The sequence below is a fragment of the Ictalurus punctatus genome, chromosome 11, assembly GCF_001660625.3.
Source record: "Ictalurus punctatus breed USDA103 chromosome 11, Coco_2.0, whole genome shotgun sequence".
Lineage (NCBI taxonomy): Eukaryota > Metazoa > Chordata > Actinopteri > Siluriformes > Ictaluridae > Ictalurus > Ictalurus punctatus.
The window spans coordinates 24,710,726-24,733,698 of NC_030426.2; the positions used below are offsets into that span (position 1 = coordinate 24,710,726).

The following is a 22,973-nucleotide window of genomic DNA, read 5'->3' on the forward strand; positions in this document are numbered from 1 at the left end:
GGCACATGTAGCCAGACATTAAGCCGTGCTAACATTTTAGCCGTGTGTCTTCTTCTTCTACCCCTTCAAGGTGGCGCCAAAGATCAAAGCGATGATGATGGAGTGCGGCACCACCATGGTGGGCTACCAGCCGCAGGGAGACAAAGTCAATTTCTTCCGCATGGTCATCTCCAACCACGCTGCCACCAAGTCGGACATCGACTTCCTCATCGAGGAGATCGAGAGACTCGGACAAGACCTGTGATAGAGCCGTGTTGTGGAGGAACGCTGGACTGCAGCCCCGTTTAACATCCAATGAGTGTAAACCTGTGCTGTGTCCCTGTTTAACGGTTTAAATGTACTTTTAAAGTGCACTACGTCCTGTCAAACTGGTAGAAGTGTCTAGAAGCATTGAGGCCTAATCTGCACTAACACAAGTAAATCTGAATACACTCTTTATTAGTTTTGGCCACACTTTGCAAGTGTTTTCAATTTCCCAATTTTTTCCCCAAACCTGAAAATGATAGAAACAGCATGCTGAGCATGCACACTGGACGTCTTTTAATATTTACGTTTCTGCCGGTTAAAACATGCTTTCTGCAAGCCACAGTGTCACTTGTCCACTATACAAATTGGTAAAACAGGGTCACCGGTTTTTTTTTTTGTTGTTGTTTTTATATTACTGAGGGTAATATTGCCACCTCACAGCTCCAGGGTTCAATCCTGAGCTCTATGTGGGGTTTCTTGGGGAGCATGTTCCTCTGGGTTCTAGCATTTCCTCCCACCTGGTACGCAAGTTGACTACACAAAAAAACTGCCCCTAGTCAAGCCTGGTATTCCCGGGATAGACTCCAGATCTGCTGCGACACTGGCCACGATAAAGTGTTCACTGAAGGTGAATGAATACAGAAAACAAAGTAAGTTCCACCATCATGGAATTGTGGAGATCACACGACAATCATATATCAATGTTTTCGAATTTCAACCCCAAAACGACCTTTCAGCAGTCATTAGTCAGACGAGTCAGCAGTGCATGAATACTTTGACACTGGGATAACGGGATGTTTTCCCACTCTCCCAAAGTCTCCTGCATTCCGGGTTTTAGTTAGTGAATTCTGAGCTGTCAGAAAGTCTCTAAACTTCCTATTTAAACGTTTACATGAACACACACGTGTTCATGTAGCCAGTTGCATCACTTCTGGGCTTGTTTAGTGCCATTTAGGAGCTTTCTGACAGCCCATATCTCACCAACCAAACCAACTGGGAACATAAACCTGTGTCCGAGTGCATAATGTATAGAAATTGGAACGTTAGGCTACATTTGAGTCACGACTGATCGATTGTAGCACCAGTTTCAATTCTGTTAAAGACTAGACAGAAGTACTAACGTTTATGTTTTCAGGTTCGTCCATTCTGATGGATTTCGGCAGTCAAAAAATGGTGTCTTAATGTGTACGGGAAGGCAAAAGAATACGAAAAGATTTGCCCGTCTTAGTGTGGACTAGACCATAGTGATTGATGATGATTGGAGAAACAGCAAGGTTATTAATATTACTAGACATTTCAAACCTACACATACAAATCAGTCCATATGTAATAATACTACAAATAATAATAATATCCTCAAAACCCACGCCGTGTTGTTTTAGTCACATTTCCACCCATATATACAGTATACGTATATTTATACTAACTATATATTATGTGTAATGGGACATTTACAGTGCTTCAGGTTGTAAATATATAACAAAGACGAGCAAGGCGCACCACCCTTTTAACCGAGTCTGATCTTCTTCCTGTGTACGTGTGCACTGTGGCGTCTGTTGTCGTGTTTCTAGAACTTGTAGGTCAGTGAGGACGGACAGCCCTGTTCCTGGAGATCTAAACTCCCACACGCTATTGTATCAGGAAAGGAACCGAGCCGTGAGACTGTAAATCTCCAGGAGCCGGGCTGATCATCACTGCTGTAGATCTTATGTTTAATGAGCACCTTTGTGAGGTGAAAACATGTCTTCAGTCTCCAGTAGAAATGGTCTATGACAATAACAACGCGTTCAAATGGAACTTGTCGATCCATGCTTCCGAAATCATACCTTTGGCACGCAAGTGGTTCAAGTCGTGAGAGCACTGTCGTTAGGCAACGACGAAATGCAGACACCGAGCATAAAGCTGAATTTATGATATAATGGTGGGAGTAACCATAATTATCGTCTTCCAGTCGGAAGTTTACTTGTAGCCGGTTAGCTCACTTCCGGGTTTGGTTAGTGAACGCTGGGCTGTCAGAAAGCTCTAAAACTTCCAACTCGGCAATGCATGAATGCTTTGAAATTGGAATAATGAGAGGTTTGCACATTATCTTGAATTCTTTCGGATAATGGTTTGGTTTGCAAAATCTGGACTTTCAGAAAGATCTTGCACTTCCGACTGGGAAATGCATGAACACTTTGAATTTGTAATAATAGGAAGTTTTCCCATTGACCCGAATTCTCAAACTTCCAGGATTGGCTAATACAATCTGGGCTGTCAGAAAGCTCCAAAACGTCCGACTTGGCAAGGTGTGAACGCTTTGAAATTGGAAGAATTCTCCAACATTCTGGGTTTGGTTTGCAAAATCTGAGCTGTCAAAAAAACTAAGCTCTTGAACTTCAGACTCTGCAATGTATCAGTGCTTTGAAATTGGAATAATGGGAAAGATCTCCTGTTTTCCCCAAATTTTCAGGTTTGGTTAGTGAAATGTGGGCCTTGAGAAAGCTCCTAAAGGTCCAACTCGGCAGTGCATGAATGCTTTGAAATTGGAATAACGGAAAGTTTTCCCAATCTCCCAAATTCTCAAACTTTATGGGATTGATTTGTAAAATCTGGGCTCTCAGAAAGCTCTTGAACGTCAAACTTTGCAATGCTTTGAAACTGGAATATTCCCCAAATTTCTGGTTTGGTTAGTGAAATCTGTGCTGTCAGAAAACTCCTAAACCTGCAAATCAGACGTTTACAAGAACACATTTTCCTGTAGCCAATTGCCTCACGTTCCAATTTCGAGGCTTTGATACACTGCAGAGTCGCAAGTTTAGGAGCTTTAGGAGTGGAGTATTCACTAACGAAACCCAGAAGTGAGGCAACTGGCTACATGGACAAGTGTGTCCAAGTAAATAATATAGTAAAATTGGAAATTTTGGGCTAGATTTGAGTGACAACTGCTAAACTGTTTTAATTGTTAAAAACTAAAAATATTAGCAATACACAAATTAATGCAAGTCCATGTTGTATGAAAAGTAGACAAATTTATGCCCAGTAAATTTTAATAATAATGTATAAATGCTTTAAGTGGGAAAACCAGGAAGTTTCTCATTTGCCCAAACTCTCCTACATTAGTTCGTTTTTTAGGCTAATGGCTTAGCTAGCATGTTTGTAGTTAAAAAGAACTTCATATGCAATATAAAATCAATATAATATAACATAAAGTCACAATATAAAATATAAATATAAAGTCACAGTGATGGCAAACCAAACTTCCATATTCAAAAGCATCAGTATTCATCAATGAAGAAGTCACAACTCACAGATTTTGACTTCTGAAGTTAGAATCTTCTGGAAAACATGGTGAACACATGACTCCATTTAAACGCAGCAAAATATATATATATATATATATATATATATATATATATATATATATATATATATATATATATATATATATATATATATATATATATATTAAAGCTTTGATTTATTTCGTAACTAGGCGTGTGCTGATACTAAAGTTTCATTCCACAGTAAATGCTTAACATGTTTTCTTTGTGCTAACTAGAAAAGCTTGTCATAGCTTGCTAGCTAGCTAGCTTTGCTAAATAGTATATGCTGTAGTGGTGTGGTGTGGTGATTTTTAGATGTGTAAAGTAGCTGGTTCATGCTAACAGGGGAAATATTAGTGCTAGCTCACCAACACTAGCTAGCTAACAATTTTAGCTTTAAGCTAGTCAGCTAATACTAATGAAAGCACGGAATGGGATAATGAGAGCATCTCCGAGTTAAAATGTTAGCGTCGTAGCTAGTTCAATTTGCTAAATAACATGCTGTGCTAATAGTGATTTTTGGAAAAAGGCCAAATTGTTAGCTTAATCTGAGCTTTCGTTACAGCTTGCTAACTTTCTTCATTATCAACACATGCCTAAATTGTGTTGAAACTTTTGCAATGTTGGTATTTCGATTTGTTCGTTATGCATCGTTGTTCGACCTAAATCGAATTTCTGTATACAAATAAGTTTATGGTCCAGTCGTGAATTTGTGAGCCAAAGACACACTTTCTATTCTGTAATCCTTCAGATAAGCTGGTACTTATGGTACATACAGTATATTTTAAAAACTATATATAAATATATATGATATATATTTATTCTGAGTGTGTGTGTGTGTGTGTATGCATTGTTTATTTGACCTCAGTGTAATCAGTGTGTCGTGTATCAGTGAAAACGTCGCGTGTAACTTTGACTGAATGTTTAAAGCCGTTAGTTCATTATTTATTATCTGTTAACGGTGATACAAGCAGCTTAATCTCTGCCATGTATTTGAAAAAAAAGCACAATTTAGAAGATGTTTAGGAAAAGTACAAGTTGTGGTAAATAAATACAATACTATGTAATATATTTAAAAGATAATAATAATAAAAAAAATATATATATATAAATATATATATAATAAAATACACACCCAGATGTAGTGGATTGGCTAAACTGGAGGCTAAATTAAAGAGATAAACTTTAGACACGCCTCGGCTGATCGACTGCATCTAGAATAAAGGGAGCATTCTGTAAATTTGTTGTTTGTTTGTTTGTTTGGTTGTGTTTTTTTTTTTTTTTTTTTGCTCAATTGTTCCTTTAAATGTATTATAAAATATGATTATATAATGTTATTGTTGTATATAAGACTTGCATCCACCAGTTGTGACACTTTACACAATGTCTTTTCCTTTAGTCTGTAAAGTGCTTGAAACCGTGTATAAGGAAGCGACTATGTGCTGCTGTGTGTGTGTGTGTGTGTGTGTGTGTGTGTAATCGGTGGATGTACAGAGTAAAAAGCTCCTGACGAAGGACGGCACTTTGACCTGCAAACACGCCATGTGAACACTGTTACGCTCTCCTGTACAGACGCTCCAATGCAATCTATTAGACGTTATAAACTCTTGTTGTCCTTCTTGTTTGTTTTTAAGATCTCTATCGTAAAAATATAACTAAATTAATTTAAATATATATACAGTATATATATATACAATATAAAATCTATAATAGAGTCAACAATAAATTGATCAACTGTTACTCAATGCGGTGTGGTGTATTCTTTCAGGATTTAAAAAAATATTAACATTAAAATGTAAAAAAAAAATAAAAAATTGGACAGTACATGATTGGAAAAAGGCCAGGTGACATTTATCCCCCCCACCAAATCCTCAACCACTCAGTTTTGGGTGATCCCGTGTCCACTATACTCTGTTCTTCCTGTTCTTTGTTGTCTCCTGCTGTTGTAGCTCATGATGAGCTCACAGTTCAACGTGCTGTGTGCTCTGAGATGCTTTCCTGCTCACCGAGCTTGTACAGAGTGGTTATTTGAGCCACCGTATGCTTCCTGTCAGTTCGAACCGGCCTGAACATTCTCCCCTGACCTCTCGCTCACTAGATGTTTTTTGTTTTCTGCAACATCTTGTGTGAACTCCAGAGACTGCTGTGTGTGAAAATCCCAGTTCCTGAACTACTCAAACTGGCACCTACACCAGAATCTCACAAGCAATCCATGTCACAGAGAATTTCTTCATAGAGCAAGCGTCTTGAAGCCGTCGTTACAAACAAAGGCCTCTACAAGTTTTAAATAAATTTCAGTTAATGTGTTCAGTACTTTTTTCCCGTGTCGTTCTGTTTTATTACACATAACTTTATTTATGGACTTTAATGTTGTGAATTCTTTATATTTCCAGATTTCTTGAGTTAATACCGATGTCTGGTGAAAATTTCATGTGAATAACCTCATTGGAAATATATTTACTGAAAAAAATGTTGACGTGTTCAATACTTATTTCCCCCGCTGTATGCCTTTTGCAGCAACATGGCATGAACACGATGGTCTTCCATGAGACCAGATTTCTTTCTTTGTTTGTTTTTATTTATGTATGCATTTACTTACTTATCTATTTATTTATTTATGTTTAATTGTTTGTTTTTATTTATGTACGCATTTGTTTGTTTGTTTGTTTATATATTTATTTATTGGGTATTTCTTTATGTAATATTCATTTATTTACTTCTTTATTTGTTTGTTTTTATTTATGTATGTATTTACTTGCTTACCTATTTATTTATTCATGTTTGTTTGTTTGCATTTACATACCTATTTGTTTGTTTGTTTGGTTATTATATTGTAAAATAATTATCATTAATACAAGATTAACAGCTACAAACATATTAACAATCTGACAATTAACAACGTTTATAAATGACAGTTTTCCCTCCTCTTGCATGCATGCAGCATGTCTCTCAGTGCGATGTTTTGTTTGGATTTTCCTCCATGTCCTGTCATTATCCTGTCACTAAGCATATGCGTATATAAATTTAAATCCCTTTTGAGCAAGCCAGTGGCAAGGAAAAACTCCCTGAGACTACATCAGACAGAAACCTTGAGAGGAACCAGACTCAAAGGCCACATTTACACTACATGGTTCAGGTGACCCAATTCCGATTTTTTCCTCCCATGTGGCACGTATAGGATCTGACCCATGAACGCGTATGCAGGGAAAAAAGCACATGGATTCCGATATTTTCAGATCCGTTTCAGGCCTCGTTCATATGTGGAAATAAATCTGATATAAATCGGATACGTGCATTTGCGTCTGCCGTGTAAGCGGACAGATCGGATGTTCTCCTGTCGATGTGAGTCGTGCGTCATTGAAAGAGCGACAGTGGCGAATGACATCAACTCGGGTGGACCCCAACCGCGAAAACACAACTCTCAACAAGGGAAAACAACTCTTCCTTTTTTCTCCACCTTAAGAGGTCGTTGTTTTGCTTACTTTTAAATATGGTGTGGAAACCACAAGCTTGTATTATATTTTTGCCTGCATCCATTGCAAATTGTGCCGTTTTTACTTCCTTTTCGTTTACTTCCTAAGCTTCTACCTCGGGTTGTTACACAAAGTGTACAGTGTAAATGCAGATATCGGATATGGGTCACTTTTAAAAGTAGATGTAAGCGGGTTGTCAAAAAAATCAGATATAGTCAACAAATGGGAATTGGGCATCAAGGCCTGTAGTGTAAACGCAGCCAAAAGGGAACCCATCCTCTTCTGGGTGAAGCCAGATGGTGAAATTATAAATCTTTACTTGCATAAGCGTGTTTCCTGATTTTGTCCAGCTGTTCGGTGTTGAGTCCTTAATCAATTATTAATCCGAGTTGTCAATTCCATTGGGAATCAATTTCAACATGTTTCTCTAAAGGAACTGTGTGATCTGGCTAACCAGATGCAAATAACGGCCACTACACTTGATGTTGTTCCCTCTGTGATTATGAAAGCAACTTTTTCTGAAATTGGCCCCAGTATCCAGGTGTTGATAAATTCATCTTTGGATGCTGGGGTGGTCCCGAATTGTTTTAAGCATGCAACCTTTGCTTAAGAAACAGGGTTTGGATGAAGATTGCTTTAATAATTATCAGCCTGTCTCTAAGCTATCATTTCTGTGAAAGCTGTTAGAGAAAGTTGTGCAGTCACAATTGCTCCTGTTTCTAAATTCAGCTATGCTTTTTAAACCTTTACAATCTGGTTTCACTGCTTATCATAGCACGGAGTCTGCTTGGTTAAAAGTGTCCAATGACATTTTACTGGTAGTGGATGCTGGAAAAAAATACTGTGTTGATGCTACTGGATCTTACAGCTGCCATTGATACTGTAGACCAGAACATACTTCTTTGGCGCTTAGAGCATCTGTTTGGTATCAAGGGTACCACCCTACAATGGATCAGCTCATATCTTAAGGACAGGTCCTTCTCGGTAGCATTGGGTAATTTCTCCTCATCGTCCGCTCCTATTATTTTTGGTGTACCTCAAGGCTCCATTCTGGGCCCACTTCTTTTAACTTATATATGCGTCCGTTGGGGAATATTATTAGGGCACACAATGTCTCTTTTCAGTAATATGCTGATGATACCCAGTTGTACATTCCATTGAAAGCTGGTGACTCCTTTCAGCCATTGTTGGAATGTCCGGACGACATTAAAAAATGGTTAACAAATAATTTCCTCCAACTTAATGAAGACAAAACCGAAATAATTGTTTTTGGCCCCCTGAGATATGGTCACATTAATGAGCTTCGTAACCATTTCCCCTCAATTACTTCTCAGGTTAGGAACCTTGGCATCATTCTGGATTCAGAATTATGCTTAACCAAGCAAATAAATTGGCTCGTTAAGAATAGTTTTTATCAACTACGGATTATTTCTAAACTTAAAACATTTTTGTCTTTCCAAGATTTGGAGAAGGTTATCCATGCTTTTATCACTTCGCGCTTAGATTATTATAATTCATTATACTTGGGTCTCCCTCAGTCATCTCTGGCTCATCTCCAGATGGTTCAGAATGCAGTTGCAAGGTTGTTGACCAGGGCAAAGAAATATGATCGTGTCACCCCAATTTTAGCATCGCTCCATTGGCTCCCGGTCCATTTTAGGATTCAGTTTGAGATTCTGATGTTTGTTTTTAAAACTCTTAGTGATGAAGCTCCTTCCTCAAAGATCTTCTTACACCACATTCATCGAACAGACTTCTAAGATCTTCTGATAGGTTTCTTATGCATGACCTTTATTCCTGGTTAAAAACAAAGGGGGCTAGAGCTTGTTTAGTTGCTGCCCCTCGTTTATGGAATCAATTGCCACTGGACATCCGCCTTGCACCTTCTATTACCACTTTTAAAAAGGGACTTAAAACATATCTCTTCTCCCAGATTTATATTATATTTACATTTATTCACTTAGCAGACGCTTTTATCCAAAGTGACTAACAAATGAGAAAAGTACAAGCAAAGACATTTTAGTCTAATTTTTCCTATTGTCTATTGTCTGTTTTTATTTGGTTTTATTCTGTTTTCTATTTTTACTTTCCTTACTCTGTTCAGCACTTTGGTCAGCTTTGCTGTGTGAAACGTGCTATATAAATAAAATTTCCTTCCTTCCTTCCTTAATTTGCTTGTCTTTATATTCCATTTATAAGCCATTTATAAGCATGTCAATGTTTAAATTCAAAACAACAATTTTGTTCAAACTTATTAATGATGTAAAATTTATTAAAGTTATTGTTGTTGTTTTTTATATATGTATAGATCTATTCTATGTAACTGTACAAAAATTGTAATAGCGGTGTTATCAGACCCCCAAGGACAGGAAAGTTCTGTAAATTAAAAAGAAAAGAATTCAGTTAGACATTTAAATAGACATTACACTAGGATAGAAAATAATGAGTATTTTCTTATTGGATATTTTTCCTTTCATGTAATTAAGTGTTCTTGGTATAATTTACATAATCTTACATTACATTCTCTTTTACAGAACTTAATGTTGATTGAGTACAGCCCATGTAATCTAGACTATTATATTATATCTTAACTGATTTGAATTAGGTTTATTCTGTTCTTGCCAGCTCACCTCGAAATAGCTCTGTCCTGCCTTAAACCACCTGTGCTTAATGATTTCCCTGAAATTTGGCCGAGAATTAGGGTCTTGCTGCAGGCACCATGATATCAGCTCGCAGCAATCTGTGTGTTCAGTGATGAGATAGAAGAGGACAGAGAGATAGAAAATTATCATCTAAAATTTCTGCTTGCAACTTTCTCTTTTCCCTCAACTGCAATATTTTTTACATAAAAAAATGTTATTTAACAAAGTTAGCCATTATGCTATGCAAGATTTAGGTTTTATTATACAGGTCTAAACGTGATGCTTCTGCATTTTCTCACCTCCAGACACACCAGGAGTGAAGTGTAGGCATCCTTCAGTAATCTCATCAGCTGACTGAAAGGGCAGGTCTCCATGCATTAGCTCATAAAGGATTATGCCCAAAGTCCAGACAGTAGCAGGTTGAGGAAAGTGCTCTCTATGTTGTAACCACTCAGGAGGGAAGTAGTTCATACTGCCTGAGTGTACAAGAATGAGCAACAACCATCAGCACCATCACAAACCTGGTTCTCCACTGCATTCTCTTACGTTCTATCCCATAGTATTATGGACTTACCTGGGCATTCCCTGCAAGGGGTGTCCTTAAGCAAAAAGCCACTGCCAAAATCTATCAACTTAATTTGTAGCGTCTCTGTGTTGATGAGGACATTCGCAGTCTTGATGTCAGTATGATAAACTCCACAGTCATAGCAGTGAAGAGCAGCCTTAACCAACTGTAGCATGATGTCTCGAGCCAGGGGTTCAGACAGTTTACCATTGTGAAGAGTATCACAGAATTGTTGGAGGTCCATGCAGGGACTGGGTCGCTCCAGGATCAAGACAAAGAAATCGGGTATCTCAAACCATTCCAGCAGCACCAGCACATTCGGATTGGGAATCGGCTTGGACAATATCTGCATCAATAACACCTCTGTAGGGAGCGATGTGTTGTCGGGCTAAAATTAGAACTGACATAGTTAGCACAAGGTCAGAGTAAATACATTGAATCTATAAATAGCCAAGATAGAAAGGCTTCAGCAATCATATATTATATATATATATATATATATATATATATATATATATATATATATATATATATATTTATAATATAAATATATATTATATATATAATATATATACAAACACACACTAAATTATAGCTTATAAAATCTGAATTTGGAAAATGATTGGGAGAACAATTGCTGTGGTCTAAATGAGCAGGTTTGAGCAAATGGACACACAATTGTAGTTAATATCTGGTCTATAACGTGGTTGTTATTTGCACTGTACTGATTCTCTGAATCACAGACTTAAAATACTTACAGTGGTCATCATTCCATGGTACTCATCTCTGATGATAAATTTAACAGCAACCTGCGGACATATACAAAAAAAATGATAAGTTCTAAAAAAAAAAAAAAAAAAAAAAACGCTCATTTTGCTAGATTGTATTATTAATACCAACCCTACACTCACTATATTATCTGTCAGCAAATTGAGGCTTTAAGGAAACTTTCCTTTTTCAGTCCAGTCCTGCATTAAAAACTGGCATGCAAAAAAAAAAACATTAATTAATCAAACAATCATACAGTTTCTATCAAAATGATTCAGCCCCATTGCAAATCAGGTTTGTTGTTGAAATGTACAGACTTTCAGCTGTTTGCGATGAACAAATCAAACAAAAGCAGTTGAAATAGTTCAAAGCAATGGGCTCCAGTTCAGTAATATTCTTGGGTTTTTCATGCTGCAACCACATTCTTCAAATCCCACCGGAGATTTTCCATGGAGTTCATGTTAGATGACTGATGGCCCTGAAGAATTTTCCAGGACTTCTTCTGCAACCAAACCTTGGTGGAATTTAAGGTATTCAACCTTCTAGTGACTGCAGTTGGGGGTTGAATAATTTTGATCACAACTGTACATAAATCCCATCAGGTAATTCACATCTGTCACGTCTCGTGACGGACCGGAAGATAAGGCGCATGCAATTGCAGTTCAAACGAGAGTTTTTTTTAAAGAAAAACAGGCAGACAAATCCGAATCGTAATCCAAAACGTAATCCAAAACATGCAAGGTCAGACGATCGGCAAAACAGGGATTAACTTGGGCAAGGCAGAGATCAAGGTCGTGGTATGGAAAACAGGGTCGATAAACAAAACATGAAACGTGGCATACACCGAGGGACTGGTAGCGGAGAAACCAGTAATCTAAACTAACGAGCCTGACTATGACTATGACTATGACTATGACTATGACTATGGAATGCATTAAACACATCTACTCTATTCTAGTCTAATATTCCACATTGAGTGTTGCGAGGCATGCGGTATATATGCTGACATGATTACCCTCGCAACTGCTAACAGCTGAGGGTAATCCGGACACACGTGACATGACAACCAATGACAGGACGGATAGGAAACATGACAAACAATAACAACAGCACATGTTGAAATGTCACCGCTGTCAACATTGGAAAAGCAGGTGCTCGTGCATTCGAGCTTAGAGCATGCTGCTTCAAGGGGGAATCATGACAGAACACCCCCCCCCCCCCCCCCAAAAGGCACTCCTCCCGGAGTGCCCCGAGACATCCAACTTCTTTGGCGGCCCCGGCCCCCTGGGCAGAATGTCCCAAGCACAGCCAGGCCACCGCACGGTGTTCTTGGCGGAGCAGGGAAACAAAGCGCTGTACTCAGCAGAGCAGGGAAGCAGGGCGACGTCCTCGGTGGAGCAGGGAAGCAGAGCGACATTCACAGCAGGGCAGGTAGGCTGAGCGAAGTCCTCGGCGGAGCATGAAGGCAGAGCAACGTCCTCGGCGGAGCAGGGAAGCAGGGCAATGTCCTCATCGGAGCATGAAAGCGGAGCGACGACCTCGGCCGAGTAGGGAGTCTGAGCAACGTCCACAGCTGAGCATGAAGGCTGAGCGACGTCCACAGCTGAGCATGAAGGCTGAGCAACGTCCACAGCTGAACAGGACGTTTTCAGCTCTGGAGTTGAGATCTCCTCATAGATCTCAGGCTGGGGCTCTGAGGTCACCAGGTGAACCCTGGGCATGGGCAGAACTTGGCTGTGCGTGTCGGCAGACTCGGGCGTGAGCAGAACTTGGCTGTGCGTGTCGGCAGACTCAGGCTTTGGCAGAACTTGGGTGGTCGGGTCGGTAGTCTTGGGCGTGGGCTGAACTTGGGCAACGGGGTCGGTAGACTTGGGCGTGGGCTGAACTTGGGCGACGGGGTCGGTAGACTTGGGTGTGGGCTGCACTTGGTCAGCAGGCTTGGACATGAGCATGACTTGGTCAGCAGGCTTGGACATGAGCATGACTTGGTCAGCAGGCTTGGACATGAGCATGACTTGGTCAGCAGGCTTGGACATGAGCATGACTTGCTTAGCAGGCTTGGACATGAGCATGACTTGGTCAACTGGGTCAGCAGGCTTGGACGTGAACGGAACTTGGTCAGCAGGTTTGGACTTGAGCATGATTTGCTTAGCAGGCTTGGACATGAGCATGACTTGGTTAGCAGGCTTGGACATGAGCGGAACTTGGTTAACTGGGCTGGACATGAGCGGAACTGGGTCAGCAGGCTTAGACATGAGCATGACTCCTGGCCATAGTGTCATTCAGGCTTTTCTATGTGAACGTTTGTGCTGACGCCAGCTGCTCTTGAAGCATTCCTTGGAGCAGAAGAAAGCTTCCTGGAGGCCAAGCTTCTTGCAGGTGGGATACTGAAGCTGAGTCTCTTTCCCACAGCCCTCAGTCATACATCTCGGAGAATTCTCCCCCGTGTTGGCCGGAACCTGAAGCGGATCGCTGGTTACTGCCCTGTCCATCTCCTCATAATAGAGGTTGAATGGTGGGTCGGCCTGGGGCTGTCCATTGACTCTCCACCCCAGTAAATCAAGACCACGGAGTGGCTGTGAAAACTCCTCCATAAAAAGTTCTGAAAATTGTGAGACATCATGGAGGGCTGAGGACCCAGCACTCACCAGTTGCGCCGCCCAGTGAAGGGCCGGACCGCAAAACCGGGACACCATGAACCCGATCCACTGTCTCTTATTAGGTTTGGGATATGTCAGGCTGCAAAAATACACCTGGCAGCTAAACAGAAACTCCAGCGGGTAGCTCCCCAATCCTACTGTCTCTGGCGGAAGCTCGACGTCGTACCTTTGAGGAAATTGCACGGACGAAAAATGCGGCCAGTAATCCGAGTGTTCCCTGATAAGGTATTGTCCAATTACTTCCCTGATTTCTGTAGCTTGACCTCTCTCTTGTCCTCGTGCTGCATCCATGGTGCGGCGGAATATTCTGTCACGTCTCGTGAAGGAGCGGAAGATAAGGCGGATGCAATCGCAGTTCGAACGAGAGTTTTATTTAAAGAAAGACAGGCAGACAAATCTAAATCGTAATCCAAAACGTAATCCAAAACATGCAAGGTCAGACGATCGGCAAAACAGGGATTAACTTGGGCAAGGCAGAGATCAAGGTCGTGGTATGGAAAACAGGGTCGATAAACAAAACATGAAACGTGGCATACACCGAGGGACTGGTAGCGGAGAAACCAGTAAACCTATGACTATGACTATGACTATGACTATGGAACGCATTAAACACATCTACTCTATTCTAGTCTAATATTCCACACTGAGTGTTGCGAAGCATGCGGTATATATGCTGACATGATTACCCTCGCAACTGCTAACAGCTGAGGGTAATCCGGACACACGTGACATGACAACCAATGACAGGACGGGTAGGAAACATGACATAAACAATAACAAAAGCACATGTTGAAATCTCACTCCTGTCAACATTGGAAAAGCAGGTGCTCGCGCATTCGCGCTTAGAGCATGCTGCTTCAAGGGGGAATCATGACAACATCCCAGACTTAATTATGATTAATGGTAATTAACTGTATATGTGCAGACATATTACCTCGGTGTTATCTGCTTTGCGAACTCCTGCATATACAGCACCGCCGCCTCCTTCCCCCAGTAACTCTCCTATATAGTACCGTGAAGTAACCTCCTCTGTTAAAAAAGCCTTGTGCTCTTGTGCTCTATCGGAGTAACCTGTAATGAATGAGATGTGTTTTGTTAATAACAATTATAATACAGTGACCTTATTATTATTATTATTATTATTATTATTATTATTATTATGTAAGTAGATTTAATATTCATTAATACTATGCAATGTTCCAGTTCAATCCAAAGTCATCTTTGCAGCTATCTACAGTAAGCTCTGATCTAAGCTTTACTTACTCAAAGACTAACATAGGCTGCATGTAAATATGGATATTAATAGCAAGCTTTTAACTCACTATTAAATATATTTTTGTACAGTAAATCAGGCTTATTAGATGTTTATGTGCATCTGGACCATTTTAAATAAATAAATAAATAAATAAATAAATAAATAAATAAATAAATAAATAAAGAGTCTACAGACCTCTGCTGACAAAGCTATATTCTTTATCTGATAAAACTAAATTTCAGTGTATTTTTGTACTCACATAGTTGTGCCCTTGAATGTACCATGCCGAGCACCCCCCAAAACACACACCATGTCTCTCTGTCTCTTTCTTGCTTCCTCAATCTCCACACAATTCATTTTTACTGGCTTATGAGTTAACTAGCTAGATATTAAAATGTCCAAAGACAGTATCTGTGCAAATGATGTGTTCTGACTTACCCTCTTCGGCAGCGGGCACTTCAAGAGAAGGTGGCGTCTCAGTGCGCTGTTCTTGATCAATATAAGAATCTGAAAGATCTGCTTCTTCTTCGTGCAGCAGCTGAATATTTAGCAACCATTCAGGTTCTTCTCCCTTCCCGTCATGCAATTTCTTAGACCGCTAGAAAGGAAAATTGTCGATGAAAACAATCCTTTGCATGTAAAACCTGCTGATCATTTCACGAATACAAATCATCTTACTTACGCTTATAATTAGGTCCAACGAGGTGTTTGCGATGCTGTCTGGGAAGGGGGTGACTACTTTAGCAATGGTCTCGCAGTAATCGAGGGCTTGGGCAGAAAGTCCAGACTCGAATAGCTTGCTGGCGTCAAGGAACTTCAACTCCTAAGACACATAGAGGCGTTCATTTCGGGTGCAGTGATTCCACAGTAAATATGACATGAAAAAGTGAAAAAGTGGAAACCCAACCTGGAGGTCTGACTCTGTGAACTGTGAGTTCAGGCCCATCACGTATTCGTAAACCTCTGTTCGCTCGATGGCTTCAGTCAAGGCTGATAATCTGTCTGGAAAGCTGATGCAAAGAGAATAATGTCAGTAGCAAGTAAGGAAAAAAATAATCACATGCATGCATATATGTGTGGGATTATTTACTAACCCTAACCCTAACCCTAGCCCATACCTCTCGCATCCAATCAGATCAAAGCCGGATTCCTTATGTGCGACCAAATAGCAGAGATGCGCTGCATAAGTCAGTCCTTTGGAGGCTGTAGATGAAAGATAAAACACACAAGTGAGGTGATAAAGTTAACCAACTGTTAATTCCAGAAAAATAGTGTTACTCTGGAGCTTATCCATACCAAGATTGTCTCCCATGTCAATCACAGCTTTCCTGTGCTCATCGTCTGGCACAGCAGCGCATAAAAGTCTTGCCAGAGGAAGGCACCAGTCCTCCTGTTTCTGAACACCTCTGAGCTGTAGCAGAAATCACGACGTTATTGACGAAAAATCAACGAATCGTAATTCACAACATGGTGGTGGTGATGTGTTGATATACTAACCTTAGATGCCTTTTTCTTTAAAAATCTGTAGCCCGTGAAGAGGACTATAGCCACTTCTGACATCGTTGCGTTCTGTAAAAAGAAATATCTTCAACTTGCTTGTTAACCCTGAGTATATTTATACATTCATGCACTTAGTGCTTAATTCATAGAGCATTTGCTCGGGATACTTTTAGTGTTAAACATTCCTGCTTGAACTATCACTTGCAGCACGTAATGAGTTCTAACACTTACTCCATCGTGTTTACAGAACAAGTCCATAATGTTCCAGAAGAAATAGGATTCCCTTTGGTTAGGTTCATCAACATGGAGCAGACACTCCTGAGATTTCCTCTGGATAAACTGGATCAAGTCGTCCTTGTGCATCTTATTGCTGCAACAGATATTGGAACAGCACGTACACCTTGAGCACCTTGTGTGTGTGTGTGTGTGTGTGTGTGTGTGTGTTGTGTGGTCCAACATCATGCATTCCTTCATCAAAGATATAAACAGACTAGGGTTTCTCAATAGCACTAATGCCGGTGTGGTCTTCAAAGTATTGTAAAACTATGGAAAATTTAAAATGATGTCTTTATTTATGGTGTTATTTTTTTATGGTTTGTGCCCGATGCTCCTTGGGAGAGGCTCCAGGTTCCCCACGACCCTGAAGGACAAGCGGTACAGAAGATGGACGGATGGATTCATTTCATTGATGGTTGTAGGAGTTAGTTTCAGTACTTTTTGTTCAGTCTATAATCAAAATGTTATTTCACCCAGTCATGTAGACCTTTTAGCCTTTAGTTTTAGCCTATAGTTTTAGCCTATATTGATCCATATCTATATATTTATTTATAATAATCTCATCTGCTCATCAGAATCAGTCCAGTGTACAGGTATAGGGCCTTTACATACCTTTCAGTTTCTCTGCCATGATGATTCTCTGGGCAGATCATTCTCTGGCAAGATTCATGTATCTCTCGGCGAGTTTGAAGAACTATGAGATGGAATGGGTTTGAAGTAGAAAAAAGATTCAGAACATCGGACGTTTTCGAATATGACGTCACACAGGCAGAACAGGACGCGTCACCGCGCGTGGAGACGCATCCCTTTGCAGCTTCACTTCGTTTAGTTTTCTGGCTTTGCGGAAGAAGCTCGTGCTTCAAAAATCTGGCGCAAAAAAAAAAGAAAAAAGGTGAATGAATAAATAAAGCGCAGTCCATAATAAAGAATAAGACTCTCGCGAGTTCTACACCGTTTATTTATTTATTTATTAATACATGAAGATGAATAACAATTACATAAGCATTGCAAAGAAATGACTTACAATTACACCAAAAACAACAATATATAAATAGAGCATAAGACATCTTACAACAGATCGACATGTCAGGGACACAGAAAGTACAGTTGTAAACAGACATCAACATGTTTACATTTGAAATGAAAAAGTTAGTTATGTTTAAAGATGAAAGCATCTCAGTACACAGACTTTCTTTAAGGATTTCGTCAAGATATTTAAGGAAACTTAAGGATCTTTTTTTATTCTTTATAAAATGAATAATAATAATAATAATAAAAAGAATGGAATACCATTTGCATTATTAACATTAATAATTAACCAGAGGTTTTTTATTAGTATCGTTATAGTAAAAATTCGCGAGAGCTACACCTATGTGTACAGGGGCATCATTTCTACACCTATGTGTACAGGGGCATCATTTCTACACCTATCTGTACAGGGGTATCATTTCTACACCTATCTGTACAGGGGCATCATTTCTACACCTATCTGTACAGGGGCATCATTTCTACACCTATCTGTACAGGGGTATCATTTCTACACCTATCTGTACAGGGGTATCATTTCTACACCTATCTGTACAGGGGTATCATTTCTACACCCATCTGTACAGGGGCATCATTTCTACACCTATCTGTACAGAGGTATCATTTCTACACCTATCTGTACAGGGGCATCATTTCTACACCTATCTGTACAGGGGTATCATTTCTACACTCATCTGTACAGGGGCATCATTTCTACACCTATCTGTACAGGGGTATCATTTCTACACCTATCTGTACAGGGGCATCATTTCTACACCTATCTGTACAGAGGTATAATTTCAGAAGGCTGATTGCTGTACATTTTAGCCGATCAAACATTGCACTTGGGGAAATGTACTGTGTCTCCTACACTGTAAAAATGTCCTTGTATTACGTTTAAATGCTGTTAAATACCAATAGTAAAAATAAATAAAAATAATAATAATAATAAAAGGTTAGAAAAAATCCAAAGCACTGTAAATAGTAATAAAAAAAAACAATCCTGTTATTTTTACTGTAACAATTTGTAAATAAATTTTGCTGAATAAAATACTGTCTACTTTCAATACCACCATGTATGTGTTAAACAAGCTTTTACTTTCAGTTTGACATGCCCAGCCCCAGACTGTTACCTATACACACTTTACTTGTAAATCAGTGGACTTTTCATGAAAAAATTACCTTCAATAAATAATAATAATAATAATAATAATAATAATAATAATAATAATAATAATAATAAACAATGAACACAATAAAATATTGATATACAAGGCCGCTTTATCCCATCATCCCTAATTTCTCCATCTGGGGATTAATAAAGTATTATTTTATTTTATCTTATCATGGGCTGCAGCCAAGGACCCATTCACGCTGTATGAAATCAAACGTGTTTGCGAGTGATTTGGGGTAATTCAGGTCTAATGCATAAATAAGACCAAAGACAAGACACATTGCTTGTGGGAGGTCCTGCATTTTGTCCATCACCACCTGGCCTTCAAGTGTTATCCCAATAGTGGAAGAGAATGCAAGGAGTTGGGGGGCTTGTGATTGGGGTCTTCAAATAAGATCCCCACAGGCACATCAAGGATACAGTTGCGACGATCAGACACCTAGTGAAGAAACGGGTATAAATAGAGTATTGTGATCATGCACCAAAGGTTGACCATCAATGCATGTTTATCAGAATGCTCACTAAATCTATCAAGAACACAAATCAATTGTATTGACGAAAAATATGAGATACATACTAGCAAATTTAGTACCAAGCAAAATTCTATTGACAAGTATACATGTGAATTTATAAAAATATACATCCGTCCTGCAAAGCACTTGGTATATACTTTTAAACAAGGATGCAGTATAAATAAAGTTTATTAATTTGAAGACTTAGACAAAAAAATGGCTATGTTTCTATATTAAAGGAATAGTTCACCCCAAAATGAAAATGCACTCACCCTCAGGCCATCCAAAGTATAGATAAGTTTTATTCTTCACGTGAACAAATTTGGGAAATTTTTACAGTACATCACATGCTTAGCAATGGATCCTCTGCAATAAATGAGTAACATCAGTCCAAAGAGCTGATAAAAACATCACAACAATCCACAAGTAATCCACATGACTCCAGTCCATCAGCTAACGTCTTGTCAAGACATTTTAACTTCAAACTGTAAAATGTGAGATTTGGATATGGATTTTGATGTGACTTTTGATGGATTTTTCTGCTGGAGAAAGCATTATTATGGTTATAGCATTATAATGGCAGGGGTTTAAAGTTAAAATGCCTTGATGGATTCGTGTGGATTACTTGTGGATTACTTGTGGTTTTTTTTTTTGATTAGCTGGTTGAACTCTCATTCTAGTGATGTAATGCTAAATCTTTCCAAATCTGTTCCCATGAAGAAACAAACTCCTCTATATTTTGGCTGGCCTGAGGTGGAGTACATGCTCAGCAAATTTCTATTGTTGTGTGAACTATTGCTTTAAAATCAACATGATTCTCTGACAAATGCTCAGACTACTGTGAGCACAGGTAAACAGGTTAAGAACAGATGCACATGACTTAAAGAAAGCAGAGTCATCGTGTCCAGGTATGACAGGTAGTCCTTCAAGCACAAGGGCTTCAGTTGACTAGGCTGACTTTAGTGCTGAAAACATGAAACTCCATTAATGCCACAACCACTCACTATCAATATGTTTGCAGCATTTCTACGAGAATATGTGTAAATGCTGATTTAAATTAAGATGATCAAATCAAACATAGTAGATTACTGACATGAAAAAAATAAGAAATACATTAAATGTTGACACCACCGTATTTCAAACGATAATGTTTGAGAAGTTCTCATCTTTTCTGAGTTAAAAATGCAATACTTACATTTCCACATGTTCTTGTCTTGTAATATAAAAACAATCGAAAATATTAAAGTTAACAAAGTCAAAGCTAAAACATAATAAAGAAAATTACAGTATAATTATAATTAAAGAACTTTATTCAAAATATGCCTAAACCAGCAAATAAAGGTTTCTAGCTTTAAAAAGTGACAAACATGCTGTAAGGTAGATCAACTAAATTTAGATATTACATATAAAATACTAGGCCTATAGGTCTGAGCATTAGCTACCATGTTATGCCTCACAGAAATACTCGCTTAAACTATGATTAAGTTTATTGACTTATATGATTAAATATTTCAAATCACAAAAATAATGATTTGATATCTCAGTTATCATACCATCACAAATCCATCGTTAAAATTATTATTAATTAATGGATATGTTAGCAAAGTTCGACCGGGAAATATCTGTAATTATGGCTGTGTTGTCCTTTATTATAAAATGTTCCATTAGGACTTTAACAAACATATTTCACTATTAAAAACTCCCTTCTTTAACTCACTGAAACCGGCCTCAGCAACAACCGACAGAGGAGACGAAGAGGACCGCCTTTTGTAATTATCTACCAATCAGTGCATTAGTTCACTTGTTGCCAGGCGGAACTACTTGCATGGCCAATCACATCAAAGGAAGACAAGCGTGAGCTATTTTAATGAATCATGATTTTGAGTTCATAACAAATCTTAAGTTTATGTAATTCTGTAGGTAAATAAGTTAAACTAGCTTATATTTTTGAGTTATGGGTCCAAAATGCAAAATGTTAAGTAATGTTTAGTCAAGATTACTTGATTGTTTAAGCAAACACAACATTAGGGTTTAGAGTGTAGGATCCAGATCCACCATGACTCTGACCAGAACAAAGAGAATACTGAAGATGAATGAATGAATATACTTTAAATGATATATTATATGTTGGGACACCACATCAAAGAAATAAACTGATGTATAAAAAGCTTTTTTTTTTTTTCAGAACATGGTTGAATAATTTAGGTCCAAAATATAACAAGTGAACATCAAAAACGCAAAACTTGATTATAATGTGCTGTAGATTGTTCTCAGGAAATAGGACTTAGCGCTCCAGTCTCTCCTGTATTTCTGTCTTATTAACTTCAAGTGAGAGAAAAAAGAGAGGCTGGTGAGGGAGCGACTGTTTATAGCTACTGTATCATAAGTGATAATATTAACTACAGCATGAAAAGCACCTATAAATAGATTTTTTTTTTTTAAAAAAGTATAATGTGTTGTACTTTTGTTGTGGTATGAGAGCAATTAAACAAGAAATAATCAATGTGGGTGTGGTAAGAGTAACTCTGCGTTGCATAGGGTCACATGACATCTCCCCATCATTTATTTTCCTTTTCATTATTGATCTTTTAAATTTATTTCTTGCTTATCTGATTTCTCTTCATATAAAACACAGCTCTGAGTCCACAGGTGGAGAGTTACAGCAGTGATCAATAGAGTTAAAGTGTTTATTGTGAGTTGGTCTGATGCTGCTGCTGCCATCTAGAGGATAATGTGAGACACACAGGAGGGAAGCACTACATCCATGTAAGAATAAAAATGTGACCAAAACTCAAGAGAAGGCTCGAATCACATTGTGCGTGTGTAACGTGCATGACCACTATAAGTGCTTCGGAGCAGCAATTGTTCAGGTCAGTACTGAAATAGTCCAGGTTCATGTCATGTTAAGAAGCCTGTAAGTGGGCGGAGCCAGGGGTAAGTAGACCATTGTCTGTGAGTACTGAAGAGTAGAAGGGTGTGTAGCCAAGGATCTAACAATTACAATGAAACTGTATCAGAATATGTTCTTGTATCCCCCAGAAATATCCCTGAATCTGTCTAACTGCTTTTTGTTCTTAATGTGAAGGGAATAAGAACAGAATTACAACATTACAAAGTCCATGATCGCATAACATTTCCCATTCCAGCTGCTGCTGCTTTTGTTTCATTTGTCAAGTTTTTGGAAGTGTGTTATTTTGACCAGGAGAAAGACCTGAAGCACAGAATTTCATAGTGTAGTTTTTTCTTCATAAAGAGATGCAGGCAGCCACAAAAGTGGAGGGATGGAGACAGAATTTATTCATTTATTCATTTAATCATTAATCATCATCCAAAACACCTGTAACCTTTGACTCTCTTTCTTACAAACCCTCTGTGGCTGGAAACTCAAAGTGTCCTAAGTCTAGAAAATAGATCCTACCAAGTAACGCATAGCAACCACAGTCCATTATTGATGCAGTACTCAAAATGTAAAGGAGTAAACGTACAACACACAGGAAGCATTGAGTGGAGTTTAAAATACATAATATTCTACACTCCTCTTTATGATTAATTAAATGTTTAATAATCAAAG

The 22,973-nt window shown here is 38.7% G+C and overlaps 3 protein-coding genes across 6 annotated transcripts in view; 1 reads left to right on the forward strand and 2 right to left on the reverse strand.

Annotated features, from left to right (window-relative positions):
- The window catches only part of gad1b (glutamate decarboxylase 1b), a 40,256-nt gene extending 36,657 nt beyond the window's left edge, over positions 1-3,599 (forward strand). For all 4 annotated transcript variants that reach the window (XM_017479356.3, XM_017479355.3, XM_053683747.1 and 1 more), the window contains one exon: positions 71-3,599. In XM_017479356.3, coding sequence (XP_017334845.1) covers positions 71-244 — 174 coding nt within the window. In that variant the 3' untranslated portion in view covers positions 245-3,599. The remainder of the gene's footprint in view (positions 1-70) is intronic.
- Positions 3,600-9,118: 5,519 nt separating this feature from the next.
- LOC108271650 (uncharacterized) lies at positions 9,119-17,411 on the reverse strand. The gene is made up of 14 exons (XM_017479358.3): positions 17,303-17,411; positions 16,646-16,784; positions 16,412-16,483; positions 16,211-16,325; positions 16,033-16,117; positions 15,822-15,924; positions 15,597-15,737; positions 15,353-15,512; positions 14,594-14,730; positions 10,990-11,040; positions 10,241-10,619; positions 9,966-10,142; positions 9,655-9,764; positions 9,119-9,400 (listed from the first exon to the last, which is right to left on the reverse strand). The coding sequence occupies exons 1-14, from the start codon at positions 17,341-17,343 to the stop codon at positions 9,335-9,337; spliced, it is 1,776 nt and encodes a 591-aa protein (XP_017334847.1). The 5' UTR covers positions 17,344-17,411; the 3' UTR covers positions 9,119-9,334.
- Positions 17,412-22,530: 5,119 nt separating this feature from the next.
- Positions 22,531-22,973, reverse strand: part of LOC108271652 (CMRF35-like molecule 8) — a 2,701-nt gene continuing 2,258 nt past the window's right edge. The window contains exon 5 of the mRNA XM_017479364.3: positions 22,531-22,973. This exon is cut by the window's right edge and continues 980 nt beyond it. The gene's annotated coding sequence lies outside the window, so the exon portion shown is untranslated.